Source organism: Gracilinanus agilis, chromosome 2 (genome assembly GCF_016433145.1).
Source record: "Gracilinanus agilis isolate LMUSP501 chromosome 2, AgileGrace, whole genome shotgun sequence".
NCBI lineage: Eukaryota > Metazoa > Chordata > Mammalia > Didelphimorphia > Didelphidae > Gracilinanus > Gracilinanus agilis.
The window spans coordinates 272429371-272453381 of NC_058131.1; the positions used below are offsets into that span (position 1 = coordinate 272429371).

Here is a 24011-nt window from a genome sequence, read left to right on the forward strand (position 1 = left end):
TCCTTGCCTCATTCCCCCCCAAAAAAATCTATTTAGGGCAGGAGGAAAGGAAGACAAAGAAATTAGAAAATGAGGTTTTTTATCACAGAATATAAGCTCCTTCAGAACTCAAAAGGTTCCAGGAGAGTCACAAAACAATTCTACATAAGCAAGAAAACAAAGACAAGGACAATCCCTTCCCCCCTGCTCTTACTTAACAGGAGTTGAAAAAGGAGATTCTCTGGAGTCCATCCCCTCACATTAAACTCACTCCTGAAGAGATCATGGGAGCTCAAAGGTGACCCTAAGCAGGGTCAAACCTGTGACCATAACTCTACCACCCAGCTAATTCCTACAGACTCATCATGGCTCCCCCCCAACTCCTCCAGGGTGACCACCACTGGGTTAAGTGGTCCCTCAGATTCATGAAAATGGGGTTTCACACAAGGGATGGGGAAGAGATGAAAAATGCCGTTTGGGTAGGGGATAGGAGTTAAAGCCAACTCAAGAGAACAAACTCATTGAGAGATAATATTAAGTGGTACCTCATTCAGTAGGAAGAGACACAGGGCTCTGATGGGGGAGGGAGAAGAGATGGGGTGTTAAGGACAATGGGATATCTCCACACATTCACATACACTAAGCAGTGTCAATCAATATGTCTTGTTACCCCCATACCAATAAAACTCCATACCTCCCCCTATACCCTGCTGCTAGGACTCCCAAAAGCATATGCATCAGAAACACAAATATGGAACCATGGCTAATCCTGACACAGGAAGGAGAGTCTCAGTTAGGAGTATGGGGGTGGGGATAAGGGAACAAAGTTTAAAAAAAAAAAAAAAAAAAAAGAGTCTGAGGAGGCTTCCTGGCAAAAGCTCTCTAACCCCCTCAACCTACCCATCCCCAACCTTCATACCCCTGATGCACTCAAAGACCCTCACAAACTGAGGACCTCTACAAGCTAGGAATGGAGTGTTAAATGAAGCACCTCCTGTCAATCACCTGCCAAGTCCAGTGGGTCCTTGGATTGCCAGACTTTCTCTGACCATCCAAAAACTTTCTCCTCCTGGGTAGTGGCACCAGGTCCTATAGAGCAAGGAAGAAATAGCAATGGCTTTACTTCTGGGTAGGAAGGGGTGCAAAGGACCCGGGTGCAGGATCCATGGAAGGGGAGGTCTCAGTCCTCCTTCATCCATCCCCTTTTAAGGAAGGGGGGTGAAAAGCTACAAGAGTTTATAGAATCTAACCTCAGGAAGTATTTAAAAAAAAAAAAAAAAAAAAAAAAAAAAAAAGAGCCCAGGAACTCTCTTTTAAATAGGCCATCACTGACCTAATCATTTACAGTATAACGAATGCGATTATTTCCTTCATAAATTTTAAATACAAGCAGAATAAAAATCACATTTTTTTCAGGCAACAGTAGCAGTTCAGTAGGTAAGTGGCTTGATCACATTTTTTTTTGTATTAGTATGCATGCAAGCAGCTTTAGTATTTAGATCCCTTATAAGTCACAAAATTCTTTTTTTTTTTCCCTCCTTTTCTTTAGGTGTCTTTACAAAGTCCCTCCATAAGTACCATCTTGTCTTCTCACCGGTGTCTCTGGCCTGCTGGTGCTGGCAGGCCCTTGTTCAAAAGATTGGGGAGTGCTTTGGCTATCTGAGGGGAGGGGCTCTGGCCCAGCCACCTCCTGAATGACGGAACCAGCTCCATCTGCCTCTTCACTTGGCTCGAACGGTGGGTTGGAAGCGCTGCTCAGGTCTACGTTGACTGTGTTAGTTCTCAGAGCCACGATGGTGGCAGCATCATTCCGCCTCTCTGCGTAGATTCTCTGCTCAAATACTTGGGCTGTGGTGGCCTGAAACTCAGGCTCGAGGGGGACACTGGCAGTGGTAGAACCCATGACGGTTCGGTACATCTCCATCCCCTCAGGCAACATGGACTTGATCTTGGGTAGCCAGCGTTTGCGAACTCGACGAGCATTGGTGCACATGTCTGCAGCTATGACATTCATCTCACTCTCCTTAAAGCTTGGAGCAAAATTCTGACAATATACTGCAAAGAAAGGGAGAAAGATGGCCAACAGAGGTCAACATGGTTAGGTAGAGACTCAAGGGAAGGAAGCCACATGCACCCAACATCTCATCCATTAAGTATATTTGCTTTAGAACAATAAAAAGTTCCACCATCCCCATTGAGGGCATCCACACCACTAAATCCATTCTATTCTTAGTTATAGATGGGGATAGAGAGAAGATACTAAGAGAATCCACAAACAATGGATCTCCCAATTTGATTTAAATTAGTCCTTTTCAGAACTAGACTTTGTATGTTTAATTCATTGTGCCAATATTAAGAATCATCAATTTAGTTTATGAATCATCCAGTCCCTCAAAGGTCTTAAGGAGGTTAGGAACTCATTACTCCAAAGATCCCTTTTTAAGGATTCATTTTGTGACAGGGTTGTTCAATTGTTTCAATTTTAAGCCTGCTTATTCCCCCATTAGGGGTTCTTTTGAGGAGGGACTCTAGAGTGGTTTGACATTTCCTTCTCCAGTTAGTTCATTTTACAAATAAGGAACTAGGAGAAATAAGTGACTTGTGAAAGATTACACAGATATATAGTGTTTTAAGGACAGACAAGCAGACTAGAACACAGGAAGACTCTCTGACCCCAAGTCAACGCTCTTATCCAACTTTACTAGATAGCTAACACATTTCTGTCACAGGGAACTAGATCTGGAAAAAGGAAGTATAAATCCTGCCTCAGACATTATTAGCCATGGCTGTGTTACTGTGCAAGATATGTAATCTTTATACTTGATTTTCTTTATCTATAAAATGAGGGGGTTGGACACAATGGCCTATAAGATTTCCATCAATGATAAAAGACTATTAGCAAATGACATACATTTATCTAACTGATATGGGGATGGGGGGTGGGTGTTGTTGAAGACCCAATCCTAATTAATTGGCTCTGTCAATTTTAGTTGAGTAAACAATAGTTGAAAAGTACTGTCTTTTTCCTTCAACAGAGCATTCTTGTTCCATACTGAATGTCTTCTTCGGTAAAAATTTCACTTTATGGGAAAATATTAAGACTTACCTTTGGGGGAAATTTTTTCTGTCAATGATTAAAAGGAGACAGTTAAAACAAGGGCAGAGAAAGAAAGAAAAAGAAAAGTTCTCTGAAATTTTGTTTGGACACCAGCATGAGGTCTCAATGTGAAGAAGGCCAATGGAATTCCAACCAAGACACAACATTCCTAGACTTGACCAGAGACTTATTGTTAAACACCCTTGAAGACAGAGAGAGGTAGCTTGTTTTATCTATTTCCCTAAATATTCCATATTAGCAAGGGTTCAATAAATAATCGTTTAATTAAAGGCCCTTCATATCTCTTGGTCTCATCTCTTTTCTCATCTATCTGAGGTGGATAATAATCACCTAATTATCACTTTCATAGGTACCTTATGAAGATAAAGTGAGATAAAGGACATGAAAATAATTTTAAAATTATGAAATGCTAAATACATGAAAATATAGCATGCGTTAGACTAGATCAACAATAAGACCTTTCCTACTCCTAAAACTAAACTACAAGCTATAAAAGATGGCACATTCTGGTCCAATCCTTGAAAAGTTAATTATTTGGAAATAAGCCGCTAATTCCAAATAAAATCATTGTTAGCCTAATACAAATCTCTATTGATAACTTCTATATACCTCTGGATTCAGTTTTTAAATGATTACTCGCCAAAATTCCTGGAGTGACATCAATTTTGGATTAATTATAATCAGGCCCCATCAAAACCAAAAGTAAATAAATAAATTTTAAAAATGTTTAGAGCCATTTAAAAAAAACATTAAGGAGTGTATATTAGCTATTCTGCCTGAGAAATAGTAATGTAGGATAAATGGGGGAGGGGTGGGGGGGAAGGAGATGGAGTAAACTGGCTGATCCATATCAATTTCTCATCTCCAAGTAGGCAGGGAGGAGGGTGGGCAGAAAAGAAGGCAGTCTACCACCCAGAAAGGCCGCTCACTGCCTTTAGATTATCCCAGTCCAGGAATGAGAGAGAAGATGGCCGAGCAGATGGCAAAGACTTAAAATAACCACAAAATGTAAATAGGGGGGTTGGTTCAAAAAGGAAATTAAATCTATTTCACATATTAAAATAGTTTTGCAGCTGAAATCATCAAGCTTGGAAACCCACCAAAAAAGTTAACACCTTGAGACCTCATTCTGGAGACTGCTCCTTTATCCTGTTCCGCCCACTTGCAGAAAATGAATGCTTCACACACTCCCCGGAAAAGCCTCATTCCAGGGAACTGGATCAGCAGCTCTAACTGATCAGTCACTAGGAGGCCAGACTGAGGCATGCATACACCATTTAGAGCCCAAGAGCTCTGCAAAGCCTTCAGCTCACTATGACCAAAGGGAAGACCCCCTCCCCAATCCTACCCCCAACCAAAGAAAGGAAGACATATGTTGGAAGAGGGTCCTAAAAGCTGTTTGTTACGGGAGTGCCTTCTAAGTGGGATCTTCTTATGGAGGTTTGGAGGGGTAAATCAAATCTAAAGGAACTCAGATCAAACAGAACATATACACTGATGCATGAATTCATGACAAGGAGATATACGTTCAAGTTTTGGTTTTTTACCCTCCTTTTTTGGGTACTCATACCACCCCCCTCCCCCTAACCCCCTCCTGTGAGTCTTGGACCTTACATTTCACGGCATTAAGAACTCTACTGTCCAAAGGTTTCCGACTGGGATCACTGGTAGAAGAACGGATTCCAGTACCACAACTGTTGGCTAGTGTATTCCTGCAGGCAAGAAGAGGAAAAAGGAGAAGGTAGAAAATACTCTTAAGACTTTGGATAAAAATCCCAAGTCAACCAACTGTATTATAATCAATTCATTATTGGTTATCCTCGATAATACAAAGATGAATAAAAAGAGGGGTAGAAAAGATCACTGCCAAAGTTAGGCAAATATTTAGTGTTGGAATGCTTCCTGTGGGGATTGCTTCTCTACAGATTTACCTTCCTAATCAGAATCCACTTTGGCTAATATTAAAGTTTGGTTGGCAGTTCCCTGAGTTTACCCTGAATAAAGCTGGCAAGATGAATACAGCTGACTCACTAAGTGACAAAAGAAGCTGGTCTGGTATTAACCATGTGTTGTACATAATCTTGGGTAGTGCAGGACATAAGGACACCTGAATTCTAGTCCTAGCTTTGCCACTCACTGATGAAAATGCTCTATAATAGGAGTGTCAAACTCCTAGTCCTCCAAAACCAGATTAAATGTAATTGGGAAATGCTAAACAAAATTTTAAAACATAGATATTTTGTGGGTTCTAAGTCAATGTCTCCAACAAGCATTGGTCTCTATTTGAGAACATCACTGATAAAAGGCAAATTATTCCTTCTCTTAGGTCTCAATTCCTAGTCCTGAAAAATATATAGTTGAGGTAGGAGCATCCAGAGCCAGGATTCCGAGATTCTAAATTCTTAGATAAGCAACAGTTGACATATCTTTTTTTTTTAAAAAGGGGGAAAAAAAACATACTAAATGAAAATATAGAAGGAAAGAATTGTTCTAAAACACTGAAAACAGTGTTATAGAAAATAAGTGAGGAAAAAAGGAAACATTAAAAGAAACACTAACACTTCTCATGGACATACCGATCAAAGAAAGTAGCAAGAAGCCGCCTCAGCAAGACTTTGTGCTTCACACCGGCACAGAGGTGACAATTCATCAGCTGACCCCGTGTGATGTAGACTCCAGAGCCTGTAGCCAATCAGAACATAAGAACCCTCAGACTTAGTCCTTCAGGGCCATAAACTATTGCCCTCCACTCAAGGAAACACCACTATGACTCTAGACACGTTTAAAATATGAATTTGAGTGAGTTATAGTAAAGAGAACTTTTCCACATTAAGAGATTTATTGATATAGAGAGGCTCCTTTTGCATTGGTAAAGAACTGGAAACTATGGAAGTGTCCATCAGTTGAAATGTGGCTAGACAAAGTACAGCACTGAGAATGATGTGTTGAAAGAGAACAATTTTGAGAAATCTGAATACTTATGAACTGATGAAGAATACAGTAGGCAGCATCACAAGAGTAAGAGTTATAATTATAGCAATAATGTAAAAAAAAAATTTTTTTTTTAAGAAAAACTTAGGGAATCTAATCAATAGAACAACTGACCATTATTCCAGGACTCACAGTGAAGCATGTTGGCAAGTTACCTACATACCTCCTAATGGAAGATCTAATAGGCACTAGCTTAACAATGAAATATATGTGTTGGACACAAACAACATAGGAAAATGTTTTTGTTGACCATTCATTTGTCACAAAGTTGAGAGTGAGAGAGTGTGTGCCTGTGTGTACAAGGAGGATACTCCCTTAAGATCTTACAAAAAGAAGAAATTATTATCAATTTGAAGGAGAGAGAGAAGGGGGGGAGGAGGGAGGAAGTCCATTTCATTCACTATTAGCACCAATGCATGATGTCATATATAGGACATCAGAACAACTCATCAGATATGGTTCCTCAGGCCCTAGATTCCATGGACTTGAGCCAGATGGTTTGAGGAATGGTCCCAATAATCCTCCAAAACATTAACATAATACCTCTCAGCTGCGTTCAACCATTCTGGGTCTCTGTCATTCAAGAATCAATGATAGGGGCAGCTGGGTAGCTCAGTGGATTGAGAGTCAGGCCTAGAGACAGGAGGTCCTAGGTTCAAATCCGACCTCAGACACTTCCCAGCTGTGTGACCCTAGGCAAGTCACTTGACCCCCATTGCCTGCCCTTACCACTCTTCCACCTAGGAGCCAATACACAGACGTTAAGGGTTAAAAAAAAAAGAATAAGAATCTATGATAAACTCATTTGGAGACCATTGATATTTCTGACCTCTATCAACCAGGAGAAGAGAAATATAAGTTCTACAAATTTTTCCAGGGATCTGTCAGTGACCATGAGCAAATCTTGCAAGTAACATCTGTGATAGTGGGCTTATTACATTTGCCATCTCTGATGACTCCTTTATTTCTTGGTCTCCCTTGTCAACTTTTCTTCCTTGTCCTACCTGATCCAGATGGCCATCCCTACCAAAGCCTTGATTTGTGGATATGTTCCTTTTTTTATATCTTCTCTCCTACAAACAGACCTTTCCATGTCTGTATCTCTGTATATGCTCATATTGATATTTCCAACCTTAACCTCTTAAACTCTCTCCTGAACTTTAAATTCTATCAAAAGTTCTATTTTAGCATCAATGTGGCAAATCTGAGGGGCTCTTAACTATCCTAAATGGTCACAAACATATAAACGACCAAGACAAAGGATGCTTGCTCTTGCCATTCCTTCCACCATCCTTCCCTCTCTCCCTCCCTTCCTTTCTTTTTCTTTTCTTCCCATATATTCTGTCTTATAATCAATACAGTGTATTGGTTCTAAGGCAGAAGAGTGAATAAGGACTAGGTAACTGGGGTCCATGGTCACACAACTAGTAAGTGTCTGAGGCTAGACTTAAACTCAGGACCTCCCATCTCTAAGTCTGCCTCTCTATCCAATTGAGCCATTTGATGGCAGCTAATCTCTGCTTTCTTTAAAACTAGTGGTTGAGAAAGCTAATGGGACCGTTTTGAATATGCTCCCTCCCATCTATTATTCCTAGGCTACATATCTAGTCTCTCACTAATCATATATCAAAAGCAAAAATGAGAACCATCACTAATAGAGATGTTATATGATAAATTAATAACTAGTGGATAGTTTTAATTCATAGATATTAGTTGTGACACAACTAATAGCAGACTTTACTTTTTACGTGTTAGTAATCCCTAAATCCACCAGTACATTATCTAAGCATGTCCTTAAATCTGTCTTTGTACTCAAACAATCTGACCATCACTGGGATCATAAAGGACTAGAGCCTCAAAATCAGAAGGGGGGGAGGGGGAAGGGGGGAAGAGGAACACTTTATAGAAGATGAACACTGATTTTTTTTCTCTTTAGGAAAGAATGAGTGATAAGAATATTTAGGGTAAAGTAGGATAAAAATGGTAGGCAGTGGAACTGTTGTAAAGAGCCTTGTGATCCTAGCCTTCCAGTCTTGGCTATCTTTCTTCTACAGAACCCTTTCTACTCCATACTGGAACTTAAGAGACTTCTTCACTAATATCTAATTTAACTATGGTTATGTTAAGGGCTCCCTGAAGGAAATGACAAAGTTTTCATAATTGATTATAGTGTGAAAAATCCTAGGTGGTGAGAACACCTCTGGGATGGTGCTACTAAAAAAAAAAAAAAAAACAAAAAAAAAAACAAAAACCAAAAACCTTCTACTAGATAAACCCCGAATGTGCATCATACCCAACACCCCCCAAAAACTAGGCAGACAGCCTTGTCACTTTCATTAAAAATGAGAAGCTTGCTGTGGTTTCTTTGGTTACCAAGATCTTTCCAGCTCACACCAGCTGACCCAATCAGGTATAGCACAGAATAATCTTTACTTAAACACACAAACACAGTAAATATACATTATACATCAAGACAAAGTGCTGCTGGCCAATCAACTGTTCTTGCTGTGAAAAATCACTTGCACGAGAGTTTCCATTTCCAAGAAAAGAAATTTCACAAACTGTAAAGTAGTGCAGGATGAAAATTCCCACAGGAAAATCTGTACCTTTAATATCTACAAAACATTTGAAACGGTAGCTGGGTTGAGATATGTTGTGAATTGGCCCAAAGCTAAAAAGAAAAAATTTTCAGAGATGTAAAACCCCTCAGTATCATGGCCTGCTAGCTATGCGTCCTTGGGTAAGCTATCTGCTTTTTCAACCTTCCAGGTTTTCTTCTAACAGTACTGAGCTATTTAAGAATTGTTAATCTGGATCAAAGAAGGAAATTTCCTAACAAATCAGGAAAAATTGCAGGTCTGCCCCTGCTCCTTAAGGGAAGAAAAAAAGATTTCTTTTATTTTTTGGAGGGGGATCTTAACAGTCACCACCAGTTGACACTTCTGACAGTACAGAGGGAAAAATCATTTTAAAATGGCTTTAACACAGACAAGTTTTCAAAATGTGAAAGAGTTATATGGATGATCTTTTATTGAAAGACCATAAAGATCTAGAGGACCACTGAATCCATCATGTCTATCCAACTTAAAAAGAGAAAACTATTTCCAACACAAAAAACATGATCATTCTGGGCAAAGTGCTAATATACTTTTAGATCAAATTATTGCTAGTTTTCTTAAAAGAAATCAGATTTCTCAATCTGCCTTTGCTATTACAAAACCTAAAACCATTACCCTGAATGCAGTAATTTGACACTTAGAAGTTGGGGTAGGGGGGTGGGGGGGAAAGAATCATAAAAATACACAACATGTTTTTGTCTGCAACCTAAATTAAAATACAATTGTGATGCAGCCCGTACCAATCAGGAAGAATACAAGCCGGGGGAATTCAATTAAAATGCTAAATTAATTCAATTGAATAACTTCTCTTAATGACACATTCTTCTAAAAGGAAATTAAGGGAAATTTAAGATGTTCTATCCTTTCTTTTTTATTTTTTTTTTGACTGATTGGTGATGAGTACATTGTTCACTGCTCTGAAGAGAAAAAGAAAAAGAAAGGACATTTGCACGCAATCTCTAAAATTACAGGGAGGATTTGGTTTTCCTCCTCTGCTTAGCATTTTGAGGGTATGGGGGCTGAATGAGGGTGGGGTTTGGGGGCATGAATCTCTAAGAGAGTAGGTGGAACACAGATAGAAATCTTTCCAGGTATTACCTGCAACAAGTTCCAGCTTCTCACCAGGGTCACCCTCTGAGTAGAGCTTAGGGTGGCAACGGTACCCGATTTGGCTGATGAGGCTTGCAGGAAGAGCTACCAGGTCTCTTCTAATCAGGACACAAGAGCGGCTCTCGAGCGGAATCTGCTCTGGTTTTTCTTGCACTGGGGATGAGAAGAAATAATAAATTTTCTTGGGTTAGCCTGGTGTGCTTTCAAAATCTAATTGGGGGGGGGGGGGGGGGGGGGAGGAGGAGGAGAAGGTCTATGATGTGGTCATTTTAGCAGTTCACAAAGAGCTTTCATCCCTCTACCCTCGTGTGGTTTTTTACAACACTGTGAGGGAGGCAAAATGGGCATTAGCTCATTCCTCCTCTCCATTTCAAAAGGTTGAGAATCTAAAGTAGAGAGGCCTCTTCCAAAAGCTGATGGCAGAGCTAGAACTAGAGCTTAATTGAGAGATCTTTACACTTGGGCTCTAAAGCCAGTGGCTCAAGAAATGATAGCTAGCCCACAGAAAAGTGATCTGTCACAGGAAAAAGAGCATTATTACTGAATAAAAAATGTCCAAGTAGACATTTGGTTTGGGAGATTTTAAGGGGGTGGCTTAAACTGGAGTCAGTTGGATTCAACCTCCCATGGTCTTTCTCTTTTGTAAGCCTTTATAATATTTCTAGGCTATCTTTATCTAGACTCTCCCTTATCATATCTTGTACTGTTTTCTAATTGTATGCTATGAAAGTCTAGTCTTTCCCAACTTTGAGTTGTGGCTCCTCAATGGCAAGATCAGATCTTTCCAGAAGCAAAACAATGGCTAGCAAGTTTGAGCATTGCAGAATTTTTCAAGGCAGATACCACTAGGATATTCCTTTTCTAAATGAGCAAACTGATATATCGCGAGACACCTGCCTAGGGTCACATAGCCTCTTAAGTGTCTGAGACAGGAATATGAACAGAGACCTTCCTAACTACAAGTCTAGCATTCTATTTACTACACCATTTAGCTACCTAATCATTATGTCCATCCACACAATGCCCATGCAAAGATCTGAATTCATTGTAAATGCTCAATAAAGACAGCTTTGGGGGGGTATATATTTGTTAAAAGCAAGTCTGAGAAAAATGAAAGTTTATCATCATTAATATTGCCATTTTTAATACAGACTTATTATTTTAATACAGACTGATTGAATTTAACTATGGCAAATTAAATCAACCAATGAATGTTCAACTAGCTTGAGGTTACCATTCCTCTCAGCTTCTAGGCCAGGCAAACATGCCTGCAGCCCCACTCTTCCTTCCTTCCTCTACCAAACACATATCCACCTACTTCTGCTTCAACCCATCTCTCTAAGGGCAAGACTGGATATAACCCAGCCAGTCTGGGAAAAAAAGCTGTCATAACAATCTCTTCCAAGGTGCTAGTGATGGTATGACACTGAAGCAAGACAGGTTAAGTAACCCAAGAGATGAAACGCTCTCCCCCACCCTCACTTTTGCTCCTCAGAATATTGTCACATTACATACCATCTTTCTTAACAAATATGAACCAATAAACAAAAGGCTGAGAATATAAAACTCCAAATACAAGTGACTGAATTAGTTCCTCTTGCATTATTTGAAAAGAGAAAATGCCAAAAGTTTAACAGAAGAACAGCAATGGCATCTTTGCCCTGAGTCCCTCTGCCCTTATCTTTTCTGGATAATCACAAGTTTTTTTCTTGGCCATTCAAAAATACAAATATATTAAAACATTAAAAAAGCAAAATGCCAATAAATTTAACAAATAATCTTAATCCCAAAGAACAGATGAAGAATTAGTCCCATCTAGAAGGGTAACGCTTCAAGAATTGGAGAATCCAAGACCAAATCTCTGTTCTGCATCATATAAAGAAATACTGGCTTCCATCTCATTATCTATAAAACAAAACACTTGACTAGATGACCTACCTATGAGGTCTCTTCTAGCTTTAGAATTATGAGCTGGCAGGCTAGATGGAGTAAGGGTTGGGGAGAGGGGTGTTACTTTGGTGGGGAATGATGGTTTCACCTTTAAAGGTCACCTGATGTCTCAACTGTTTTTCTTTGTTACCATGAAGGGCTCAAAGGGTTGTTAGGGTGGCAGAGTGCTATGTTGAAGAAAGACAAAACGGTAAAAAGCCAAAAGGTAATTAAATAATAAATGAAGGATATACAAATAGTCATTGTCAATAAATATTTCTGCTATTTTTACTTTGTATCATCTTGAAGAAGATAACAGATAAATTTTGGAAAGGAAGCAGCAGAAAATATCAAGACAAAGCCTGCCTTCAACTAGTCTATGGTCCCTAGTTTTAAGCCTCAAGAGAAAGTTTTGGATATCTCTTCTAAGCCTACAGCATATTTTTCTCCTACCTACACCACACTGAAATGTCCTTCTCTCTGCCTACTTTGCCATATGACCAAGATCTCTTTGAGGACTTAACATGGTCCTCCTGCTCCCTGGCCAGAGGTGCCAGTTGATTCACTGCATATTCCATTTTCTCTACCAGGGCTGGGTGTATCCTGCCCCAGTATCTCCTAATCTGCTCATTTCTACCTTTCTAACTTAGTTTATAAGATTTATTCTCATCTCCTGTAAATAATCATCCTTTTCCTTAACCTCTACTATTATTTAATGAATTGATAAGTGCCTAAGTTTTGAGAGAGAAGACCTAGACTTAAGTCCTGGTTTTGACATTTTACTATGTTGTGGTCTTAATCAAATACAATTTTTTCACTCTCAGTTTTCTCATCTATAAAATGGGAAAGGAGGGGGGCAACTAAGTGGCACAGTGGATTAAAACCCAGGCCTGGAGATAGGAGATCCTGGGTTCAAATATGGCCTCACATACTTCCTGGCTGTGTGATCTTGGGAAAGTCCCTCAATCTCCACTGCCTAGCCCTTAGCACTCCTACCTTGGAACAAATACATAGTATTGATTCTTAGATGGAAAGTAAGGGTTTAAAAAAAATAGTAAGGTTAGTCAAACTAGATGACCATTAATAAGTTTCTTGCAGCTATAAATTTATGATGCTATCCAAACTAGAGATAAGAACACTTATAAGAAATCTACTTTTGGGGGCAGCTGGGTAGCTCAGTAGATTGAGAGCCAGGCCTAGAGATGGGAGGTCTTAGGTTCAAATCTGACCTCAGACACTTTTCAGTTGTGTGACCCTGGGCAAGTCAGTTGACCCTCATTGCCCACCCTTACCACTCTTCTGCCTTGACTCCAAGACGGAAGGTAAGGGTTTAAAAAAAATAAAAAGAAAGACAAGAAATCTACTTTTGTAGGGCTACTGTAAGGAAAGTGTTCTGTAAACTTGTACATTATTGTATAAATATAATGAGTATTATTATTTATCCCTCAAGACCCAGCTCAACCACTTCATCCTCCAAAAATCCTCCCCTGAGCACCTTCAAGCCCTAGACACCACTCCAATCTCCAATACTCTTTGCCATTTGTTGTCTACATGGCAGAGGCTGGAGATAGTACGGTGCAGTAGATAGAAAACTGGCCTTTCAAAGCCAGGAGCACCAGGATTCAAATCCTGCTTCTGACACAGTGACTATATGACTCTGGGCAAGTTAATTGAGTCCCTTGGTCCTCAAGGAAGAAGCTTTTCAGTCCCAGAAAAGTGGCAGCCTTGCCATCAGAACAAAGTTCCCCTATATAAGCCTTATACATTGCATAAGTCTAAATAAAATAAGTTGTTTGCCTTATTTTGATTATTGTCCCTCAACTTTTGCCATAGGCTGAATTCATTCTAGCACTAGTTTTTATCTTCTTTGCATAAACTAGGGTGTAGAACAATAAACAGCCTAATCTTACCTAAAGACAGTAGATTTCACTACCTGATGCCTTGATCTTATTGACAGACTGAGCCCTTCCCCTGGCAAACATCTTGGTTAGGTCTGTCATTGGGTCATAAGGAACCAAAGGATAAGGATGTGGATGGTTTGGTAGAGTTCATCCACAATTCAAGATGCATGATTTGGTTTATCAAGCTACCACATTCATAGGAAGGAAAAAAAAAAAGCAGGAGTATAATGGATGTTAGTAAAAGCTTGCCAATAATTATAGCTGGCGGGTTGTCCTTCACTAGAAACCTACAAGAAAGTTGTCATATTATGGAAAGGATTCCTGATTAGTTATGAGAAAATGGAGAATGGAGATTCCTAGCACACAGTGTAAGGAAACATCTGGAGCATCTGGCCAGGGAGCTAAAGGACCGTGATAAGTCATGATGCAGATCTTGGTCCTGTGACAAAATAAGGAAAGAGAAGGAAACTAGACTGTGGTATAGATAGAAGGGGAAAAATTTGCCTCAGGATAACAATGGTTATCTAAAACTTCCTCTGAGGTTTAAAGGTTAATGACTATAGACTTGGATTTAGTTGTTGGAAGAGGGAAGTGGCTTCAGATTTTTTGCCAAATGCTTACTTTTCAGCATTTACCTGTCATCTCACAATTAAGTGATTCATAAATTCAATGATTCTACAAGTCAGACAAATCAGGAGGAGGTAGTGATAATTAACCTGGTAAGCCCTACAACCAAGTATATAAATCTGTGAGCCTGAGACAATCAAATGCAATGAGCATTTGTTATTGTTGAGTACTATTTATTTATCTGTAAGAGACTGAAGCAGAAAGACCTAGGTTCAAATCTCAGATGTTATCATGGATCAATCACTTAAACTCTTTTCAACATGATCCATCAAACATTTATAAAGTGCCTATTATAAGCAAAACAACTGTTTTAAGACTCTGGGTTATAAGGTAAAGGAAGAATGAATGTAAAATGAAAAAAGGCAAACCAAGAAAACAATATGCACAATGGCTAAAGATCAGGTAAATGAAACAAAGAAAACATGTCAATTCTAGTCTCAAAGAAGAGATATCAAAACGGTCAGCCCCCTTTTCTTTATTTTTTGATATGTCTGTCACTTCATTTCACAGAACTCGTTTTTCTCTCCATTTTTAATTCTTTGTTATAAGGAATGATTCTTTGGAAGAAAGAGCTACAAAATGACATTTACATACAATTGGGAGGAACGGGATACAGTGAGAAATGCCGATGGTTTAAAAATTAAAAATGTAGTAACAAAAATTCGTATTGGTCAGGAATGAGTGAAAATTGAAATTGATCTGTGTAATTTTGATGACAACCAAACTTGGCCACAAAAAAGAAATAATAAAAGGCATCTCCCTTCCTTTTTCAGAAGGAACTACAGATGTGGAATATTGTGTATCTTAAGAGAACTAATTAATATACACATAACCTGCAACAAACCCAAGCCACAAACCCAATTAAAATGTATGTGGGAAATATTTAACAACAACAACAAAAATACAACAGAATATGGATAATGTTAATATGTAGTTTTCTAGGTCAATAAGCTACCAGTAGGTATTCTTAAATAGTTTAATGACCAAGTGACAATATTTGTGTTGGACACCATTATTCTACATCAATTAAATCATACAGCGCAAGGCACTGAACTAGAAGGGTCTAGGTTTAGACCCTACCTATGTGCAAGGCACAAGACAAAAGGAAAAAACAGATCTTGCTATGAAGAATCTTATATTCTATTGGGTGGGGGAAAAGATGAGGAATTGACATGTAAACATAAAAATGAAGAGAAAAGAGAGGAAAGGAGAGGGGTGTTTCGAATTTAATGAAGAAGAGAGCCCTAATAACTAGGGAGGGCGAGAGAAATAGAGATTAGGACAGGCTTTCTACAGAAAAGGGCAAGAGAAGCATTTAGGTAGTACAGTGGACAGCTTGCTAGACCTATTGTCAGAAAGACCTTGGCTAAAATCCGACCGTGTACACTAGTTGTGAAATTGGGATTGAAGGAAAGACTTCTGCCTGTTTCAGTTTCTTCATCTGTAAAATGGAGATAATAATAGTAGTACCTACCTCCCCAAGTTGTTAGGTGAGATAACATGCATTATAGGGGCAGTTAGGTGGCTCAGTGGACAGAGTTAGGTTTGGAGATGGGAGGTCCTGGGTTCAAATGTGGATTCAAGATACTTCCAAGCTGTGTAACCATAGACAAGTCACTTACATCTAATAGGCTTAGCCTTCTGCCTTAGAACCAATACTTAATATATCTTTATTCTAAGACAGAAGAACGTTAGGGTTTGTTTTTTTTTAATGTTATTACAAATATTATTATGAGGGCAGCTAGATAGTACAGTGGATAGACTGTTGGGTCCAGAATAATCAGAAAGACTATTTTTCTGAGTTCAAACATGGGCTCAGACTCTTACTAACGATGTGACTCTGGACAATGCCCTTAACGCTATTTAGCTCATTTTCCTCAACTGTGAACCAGAGAAGGTAAACTTCTCCAGTATCTTGGCCAAAAAAACACCAAATGGGATGGCAAGGAATGGGACATGACTGAAAAGAATGAACAATGACAAAATACTGTTAATTATTATCATTTTCTTACTTGTTGTCAGTCTATCTACAGGGAAAGGATGAGCTCCAAAACCATGCCCAAGGTCATTCCATTTTCCTTTGAGTATTTGGACATCAGATCACTAACGGTAAGCAGAGGAATGATCTTTCCCTCTATCAGGGAATGGTCCTCTTCACTTCTGTTGTTTTCCCTGTTGCTCATTCAGAAAAAGAACATCTTCCTACGTCAGGTCTTCTAAATCTCTCAACTATTACTTCTAGAATAGCAATAGCTTCCTATTTTATCTCTGTTTCCAGTCTCCCCATTTCTCCAAATCATTCTTCATGATGTTGTTTTAGTAATTTTTCGGTTGTGTCTGACTCTTCACAATTCCTTTTAGGGTTTTCTTGGCAAAAGACTAGACTGGCATATCATTTCTTCTCCAGCTCATTTTACAGATGAAGAAACTGAAGCTAACATAGTCAAAGGAGTTACCCAAGGTCACACCGACTAAATGTCTGAGGTCAAATTTGATCTCAGAAAGATGAGTCTTCTTGACTCCAGGCCTGAAACTCTACCTATTGCATATCACCTAGCTATCTTAATCCTTCTTCCTATAGTTATCAAAATGTTAAGAAATAAGATCTAACCATGTCACTGTCCTCAAATTTCAGGTTTCCTTTTGATTCTAGGAATACCAATAATTAAGCAAATATTCTAAAGAGGTTTGCCTGTTTTTCTTACTTTACTTAGCATTTCTTGCCATGCCTTCAATGTTACCAAAAAACTGTTTTCAGACATGTTACCCATCTCCTACCACACCTCCCATAATCACATAATGATCCCCTATGTCCAAAATACATTGCCTCCTCTCCTCCCCCATTACTAACTTTTTACACACACACACACACACACACACACACACACACACACACACACACACACACACAATTATTTTTCAAACTGCCCCACCCAGGAAAATGTTTTAATATATATGTGTGTTCAATCAAGCCAAAATTCCTGGACATTCATCAGCCTTCAATATGAGCATCAGTTAAAGGTATGCCTGGATGAAGTTCAGGGTAGAGGAGACTATGGTCCAATTCTGAAGTTCTTGATGATAGAGCTGATCTTCATTTGTGTCTATATTCCTAGTGCCCAAGTAGTAGGAACTTAATAAATATCTATTATTTAAATTACTGAGACCCCAAGGCTTACATGGGAAGCTCTTTGGAAATTAAATTCCCGGGTTTCCGCCCTTAATCTCCTTTGCATAAACTAGAGCACAGAACAATAGGCTATCCCTAGACCAGACAGCAGATTTCCTGAATGTCAGACAAATCAGTGTTTCTGGTGAATATCTTTCATGAGGATATCACTGTATTGATTCTCCCATTTCATAGCCTAGGATGACATAGAAAGAATAATTTCTCTGTGTTCTATAAACAGTTGTTTGCACGTAGTCTCCCCTCCTCCCCCCATTACAATGCCCTCTATGAGGACAAGGGCTGCTTTTGCCCTTTGTTGATAGTTTTTCACATTGTACCTAGTACACAGTAAGTGTTTAATAAATGTTTGTTGCCTTAGTATTATATTTCTGTTGAATCCCTAGTGCTATGGATTCTCTTTCCCATTTCAAAAAACAACAAATGTCTCTTTGCAAATACCAAATCAAAGCCTTTTATGAAGTGTATTCCTGAACAAAAGATATGATTATTGATTAACATAAAAGGAGTGATGAATACATCCATCCATGCATTCATCTATCTATCCATCTATGTGTCCATTTTAAGTATAGGCTTGCAGATTACCTTAGAAAACATACTCCAATTCACATTTATTTTCAAGGAGCAAAATCCCTGCTTCTGATCACACCATCCAAACTGGGAAGAACCAACTGGGACATTTCCCGACTTCAGTGGCATTTACTATATTAATTATGTCTACTTAAGCAAAGGGACAGGGACTAATCAGCAACTAAAAGAGGGATACAGGATCTTTAAAACCAAAGCATTACCAAGCCTGCACAGAGAAGAAAAACAATCAAGATGATATTTTAAAACATAATTACCCCTCCCCCCTTCACTCCCCTGTACAGCATGACATGATTATATATGCAAACGAGAAGTACTTTGTAATGCTGATACGCAGTGACATTTACATAAAGAATTTTCACCAACAGAAATAATTCCCAATTTACAACGATGTACATCAGGATGATTTTTTAAACAGCAGAAGTTGTTTGCTTCCCACATGCTCTTTTTTTTTTCCTCTTTCTTACCCCTACCCCAAAACCCTGGGTTTTTTTTTTCCTAAAGCAAAACCAAAGACTGTCAGATCCAGTAGAGCAACAACAACAAAAATCCACATTCTATTTCTGCTTTTACCATGTGCTGAATACAGCCAGTGGCTAAAAATACTCTAAAATCGAGTTGTAGCTCATCTGGAAAGGTGCTCCATATTTCTTGCATCCTCCTTCCCCTTTTCCCTTTTCCTTCTTCCTACCCCTCTTAATTCTTGGGGCTTCAAAAATAGATTCCAAAGCACCTACAGTTTTAAAAACAAAACACCACCACCACTGTGCATTCCTAACCTGCCCTGGTGGGTGGTCACATCTATGGGAACTAGGAAACATTCAAGTGATTGATATGGAGGTTGAGGTCAGACAGAAGGGAAGACAACATCTTCTCAGAGTGGATAAATCTGCCTCAACAATAATGGATATGAAGAAATGCTTCCAGGACCCTTACATAATTCAAACTCCCTTCCCCATCATCACAATAAAGACTTCTGGAGTAAGTTTATATTCTGAGCAAAAGACCCCAAACTTCAAGTGCATCTCACATAGGGACAGTAGGATCCCCACCCACACACCTCTGCTGGCTTCATGTGTTACACTAGGATAGTTAGCAGAACTCAAACAGTAAAGGAGGAGACTTTGCCTCAGGAACAATGGTGGTACTTCAGATTTGGGGCTTTTTGAAACATATGATCATCATCTTCTTTAGATCCTGGTGCTATCTCTTGGGTACCTTTCTGTGTCCTAGGCACTGTAGGGGATGCACAGAGTATGCCCACTTCCTTTAAATAAGTATTGATTAAGAACCACCTTGTTGGGGGCAGCTAGGTGGCTCAGTGGACTGAAAACCAGATATGGAGATGGGAGGTCCTGGGTTCATTCAAGTGCAGTCTCAGTCATTTCCTAGCTGTGTGACTGGGCAAATCATTTAACCTCCCACTGCCTACCCCTTAACACTCTTTTGTCTTAAAATCAACAAGGGGTGTGTGTGGGGTGTGGGGGGGGGGGGGTTTCTATGAGAGAAAGCAAGAGGTTTGCTTTCTTTTTTTTTTTTTTTTTTTTTTTTTTTTTTTTTTTTTTTTTTAAAGAACCAACTTGTGCCATGGACTGGAGATAACACAAAAATGAAATGGTTCTTGTCAAGAAGATTACATTCTATTTGGGGAGAAAAAAACATGTAATAAGAAAAACGAACTCAAATTTATTTCATTATGGTGGCAAAGAAAGGTGCACTGGCAACTGAGGAATTCAGGATAGGACTCTCAACTAAAAGGAAACCACTCCTCATAATCTAATCTCCTTTACCTTTTCCCTATTCTCCATTCTCCTCATTTGTGCCAGGGACCACTCCTTCCTCTTGAGAATTCCCTTCCTAACTTCCAATGCAACTGCTCTAGGCTTTCTAATCTTGATCCTACTTCAATCTCTGTAACCATTCATCTCTCTTCATTAAGTCATCTTCATCTCAAACCCAAAACTAGAACACCTAAACCATTTACTCTGTGTCCTTCAATAATTTCATTTTTATTTCTAATTCCAAATTCTTTTTCGAAGTTAGTTACCCATTTTTCAACTACAAGTTGAAATTTTCCTAAGGAGTGTTCTGCCATATCAAGTTGATTATATTAAGTAATTTGAGGGGAGCAATTGAATAGCTCATTGGATAAAGAGCTAGGTCTGGAGATGGGAGGCGATCGTGGGCTCAAATCTGGCTTCACACTCTTCCTAGATGTGGGACCCTGGGCATGTCATTTAATCCCCATTTCGTAGCCCTTGCTGTTCTTCTGTATTGGAATCCATATTTATCAGTTTTAATATAGAAGGTAAAGTTTTTTTTAAAAGCTATTTGAGGGTAAAAGAGGTACAGACAGCCTAGACAAAGGCACAAAGACAAATATGGCTGTGATGGGTTAAGGAGATTGTCAGGAAATAGTACACTGAAAGATGTCTCAATATGAGCCATGAATCTAAAGTATTTTAATTCAGTGGTCATAAGAAAACCCCAAATTTTCAGAAGAGCATAATCTTTTAAGTCCTTTAACATTAAAGGACAACAGCAACGTAATTAAAAAAAAAAACCCAATAAACTAAACTCATGCTCTGAATTATGACACAGAGAAGGTACTTCCCCCAGAAACAAGGATCATAAGCTACCTTTAATAAATGGACTTTTAAGGATTGCTGCAACCAAAAATTCATCACTCTGTAACCAATCTGGTGATGAATATCTCTCAAATAAGTCCGGTCCCCAAATGACAGGCATGCAGTTTACTGCACAGCCTGTATTCAAAGTCCTTCCAGCTTGAAAAGACCTGCCAGAATGGTTCCACTGGCAAAAGATTCCAAGACTCCAAAGTCACCTCTGTGGTATGATGAGGTATTATGGCTAAGACCACATATGCACCAAAATTGTTTTGATCTTTTACTTACTTGGGAGGAGAACAGTAAAGACAGGAAGAGGAAAGAGAGGAAAGAGGAAGCTAGAAGAGATAAGAAAGAGGTTTATATTTCCAGGCTCATGGTCCTAATGGCTTCTCCTTTTTTTCTTTCTTTCATTAACAACTTGCCAATTTTACAGAGTAATTCCTTCAAGTGGAGGCTCAAGATATCTAGACCTATATTTGGAATTTATGCACTGAACCATTTGCCAATGAAGAAAGGGGTGCCTCCACATCCCTGAGAGTCTATAAATATGTATGCACATGTAACATCATATTACTCACAAGGAAGTACTTCCTTAGAAACAAAACACCAACTCTTAATTAAATAAAGGATCCTTCCTTTTCCTCCACTTAATGACTATAAATCAAGGCATCCAGAGACAAATAACTTCTCTCTTCTTAGCAGTGGTTTCCCTATAGGTTTGAAACCAACATGGAAACACTCCCACCACCCCCCTGAAAAAAAAAAACAATTTAGGATTAGAGCAAAAAAGGAATATAGTCCATATTCCAGGGATTCTTAATCTCAGGGCTATGTGTTTTAACATTTTTTTCTAATGATGTTGCTTCTATAATTGGTTCCCTGTGTAGTCCTTTGTCTTCCATTTCATGCAAATAAAAATATTCCTAGAAGGGATGTTAAACACTTTATCACTGTCTACAAGTTCATGGCAAAAAGGCATGGCACTCCTAACCTAATTCAAGGTTCTTATTGTAAACAATGGGAAATTTCAGGTACAGGGGAATAAAGATTTCCAAATTTCCAAACTAGTATTCTGTACACTCTCACCATACCATCATATTGTTATGCAATTATGACTAGCCATTTCTAACCCTAGTTTTTCTTCCCACTTCGTATCAAATGCATCAAACAAAAGAGGCTAGGAAATTTTCCAAAATAAATCTAAGTTTTATTTTATATTTTTAAAATATAAATATTTTCGAAATGCTTACCTACAACAATAAAATATTCAAAAGAATAGAAATAAAAATAATAAATTTTAAAATTTAGAAAAGGAAAAACTATTTTCAAGAGTACAATTACAAACTATAAATGACCATCAGAAGCTAGGTAATACATCAAAAGAATAAGAGAAAGCAATTTAAAGTAACTTGGAGCTTTCATTTTAAATTAGGAAAATTTCCAAAGATGTCCAAAGAAATGGGATGAGTTGATGTTGGGGGAAAAGCTGGTGTGACAATAAGTAAATATGGTCCAAAAACTCCAGGTATCAATTTGGACTTTTACATGAAATCACTAAACTGGCCATAACTTGTATCTGAGCATTCCACAATGAGACATACCAAAGGTAGAAACCAAAGTCTAAAATACACCCAAAAAAGTTGTAGACTACTTGATAGTAGAAAATATCTGAAAATAAAGTAGTTACCTATCAATAGAAAAATGCCTTTCATTGAAAAAAGTTAGAAACCATTTTTACAAGTAATTGGGAAAAAATAAAATTAAAAAAAAAATTTAAATGCTTAGAAAATTTATGGTATTTAGTTAGCATTTAAGATCACTAAAAGAAAAAGAGCCAGATGAAAAATCCATTCTCCTCATATCACACCAGAGACAAAGGAACAGTAGGACAGATTATTGCATTACATTGTTAGATGTGGTGACTATCAGGTGTCTATATATGTATAAGCTTTTCTCCCCCACCCCCACCCCAATCATCCTCACACAGTACAATATTTTTTAGTGAGAGTAGAAGGAAAGGGTCTGTTACGAAACTTAGGGGTGTTAATGTCTGAATGGTCTTTGGGGAATCACTACTTAGACTTCATTGAGCAACCCTCCCCACAACCTCCAGATACAGGTTCAAGATGGAATAAATGACCTTTGTTGTGGCAATTTGGGAAAAGATCAAAAGCATACACACTAGGAGGCAATTGTATTTGAAGCTTTTGCTCCACTGTGGAGGACAGGATAAAGGGCCTTGGGTAATCTGTTCTAAGGAAACTTTTGTTGAACAAATCCCTCTTTTTCATTCAGGAGGGGTTTCAGAACTACTTTCATCCAATGTCTCAATGGCACGGACACTAACATAGCATCCACAAGATAACATCTTGATGCTAATTTGGAAGTCTTTTCATTTTTCTGGTCATTTCCCAAAACATAAAAAAATTAAAAAAATAAAAAATCAGAATTTGTCTTGATTAAAATTACTGGTAATAGTAAAAGAGCAGGAACTACCTGAAGAATCACTGTATCTTCTTTATACTAGTTGGTCTTTATATGCAATGACAGCCTCTTGCCTAGAATATGTATTATATATTTTAAAAACAGAAATAGGGGGACCAGAGTAGACCTCATGCCCTGGGGGAATCACAGAAATCCTTCATTGTTCCTGCTGATGTTATATTTTTGCAATAAAAATCATTCGCCTGTGACCAATTCTCAAACTCCATCTTCCTTTTCAACTAAGGCAAACACTTGGGAATACTGTTCACCATGGCAAGGGAGAGACTCAAGGGCAAAGATAGCAGGATGATAAGAGAGGGAAGGAAGAGACCTATTTTTCACCATAAAGTGTATGCTAAGCAAAGCATTAAGGAAAAATGAACATAGGGCTAAAACTAATCCTTTGCATTCACACAGGAAATGAAGACAGAGACCAATAAGAAAAATATGGTTGCCAATGGAACTAGGTATTCCTTGCCTAATAGGGAAGCTACAGCAAAAGGGGACTACAAGGTCATTGACTTAGTCCAGATAAGGTTCTCACTAATAGTGTGAGAAAATTTGATGAACAAGAATAATTAAAATCAATGAAACATTTATTAAGAGGTTGCTGTATACATGGACAAATATATTTACATCTGTACTCTTTGCAAAAAAATTGGAAAATGAAAGGGGGGGGGGGGGTGTCCCTTGATTGGAGAATGGCTGAACAAATTGTTCTGATAGTGATGTAATATTATTGTGCTGAAAGGAATGATGAACTGGAGGAATTCCATGTGAACTGGAATGACCTTCAGGAATTGATGCAAAGCAAAAGGAGCAGAAGAGGAGAACATTGTACACAGAGAC

At 38.5% G+C, this 24011-nt stretch overlaps 1 protein-coding gene across 1 annotated transcript in view; it reads right to left on the reverse strand.

Annotated features, from left to right (window-relative positions):
• Positions 1-1527: 1527 nt before the first annotated feature.
• NACC2 (NACC family member 2) overlaps positions 1528-24011 on the reverse strand; it is a 35081-nt gene continuing 12597 nt past the window's right edge. The window contains exons 2-5 of the mRNA XM_044663933.1: positions 9805-9969; positions 5674-5779; positions 4712-4809; positions 1528-2034 (exon numbers count right to left, since the gene is read on the reverse strand). Coding sequence (XP_044519868.1) covers positions 1535-2034; positions 4712-4809; positions 5674-5779; positions 9805-9969 — 869 coding nt within the window. The 3' untranslated portion in view covers positions 1528-1534. The remainder of the gene's footprint in view (positions 2035-4711; positions 4810-5673; positions 5780-9804; positions 9970-24011) is intronic.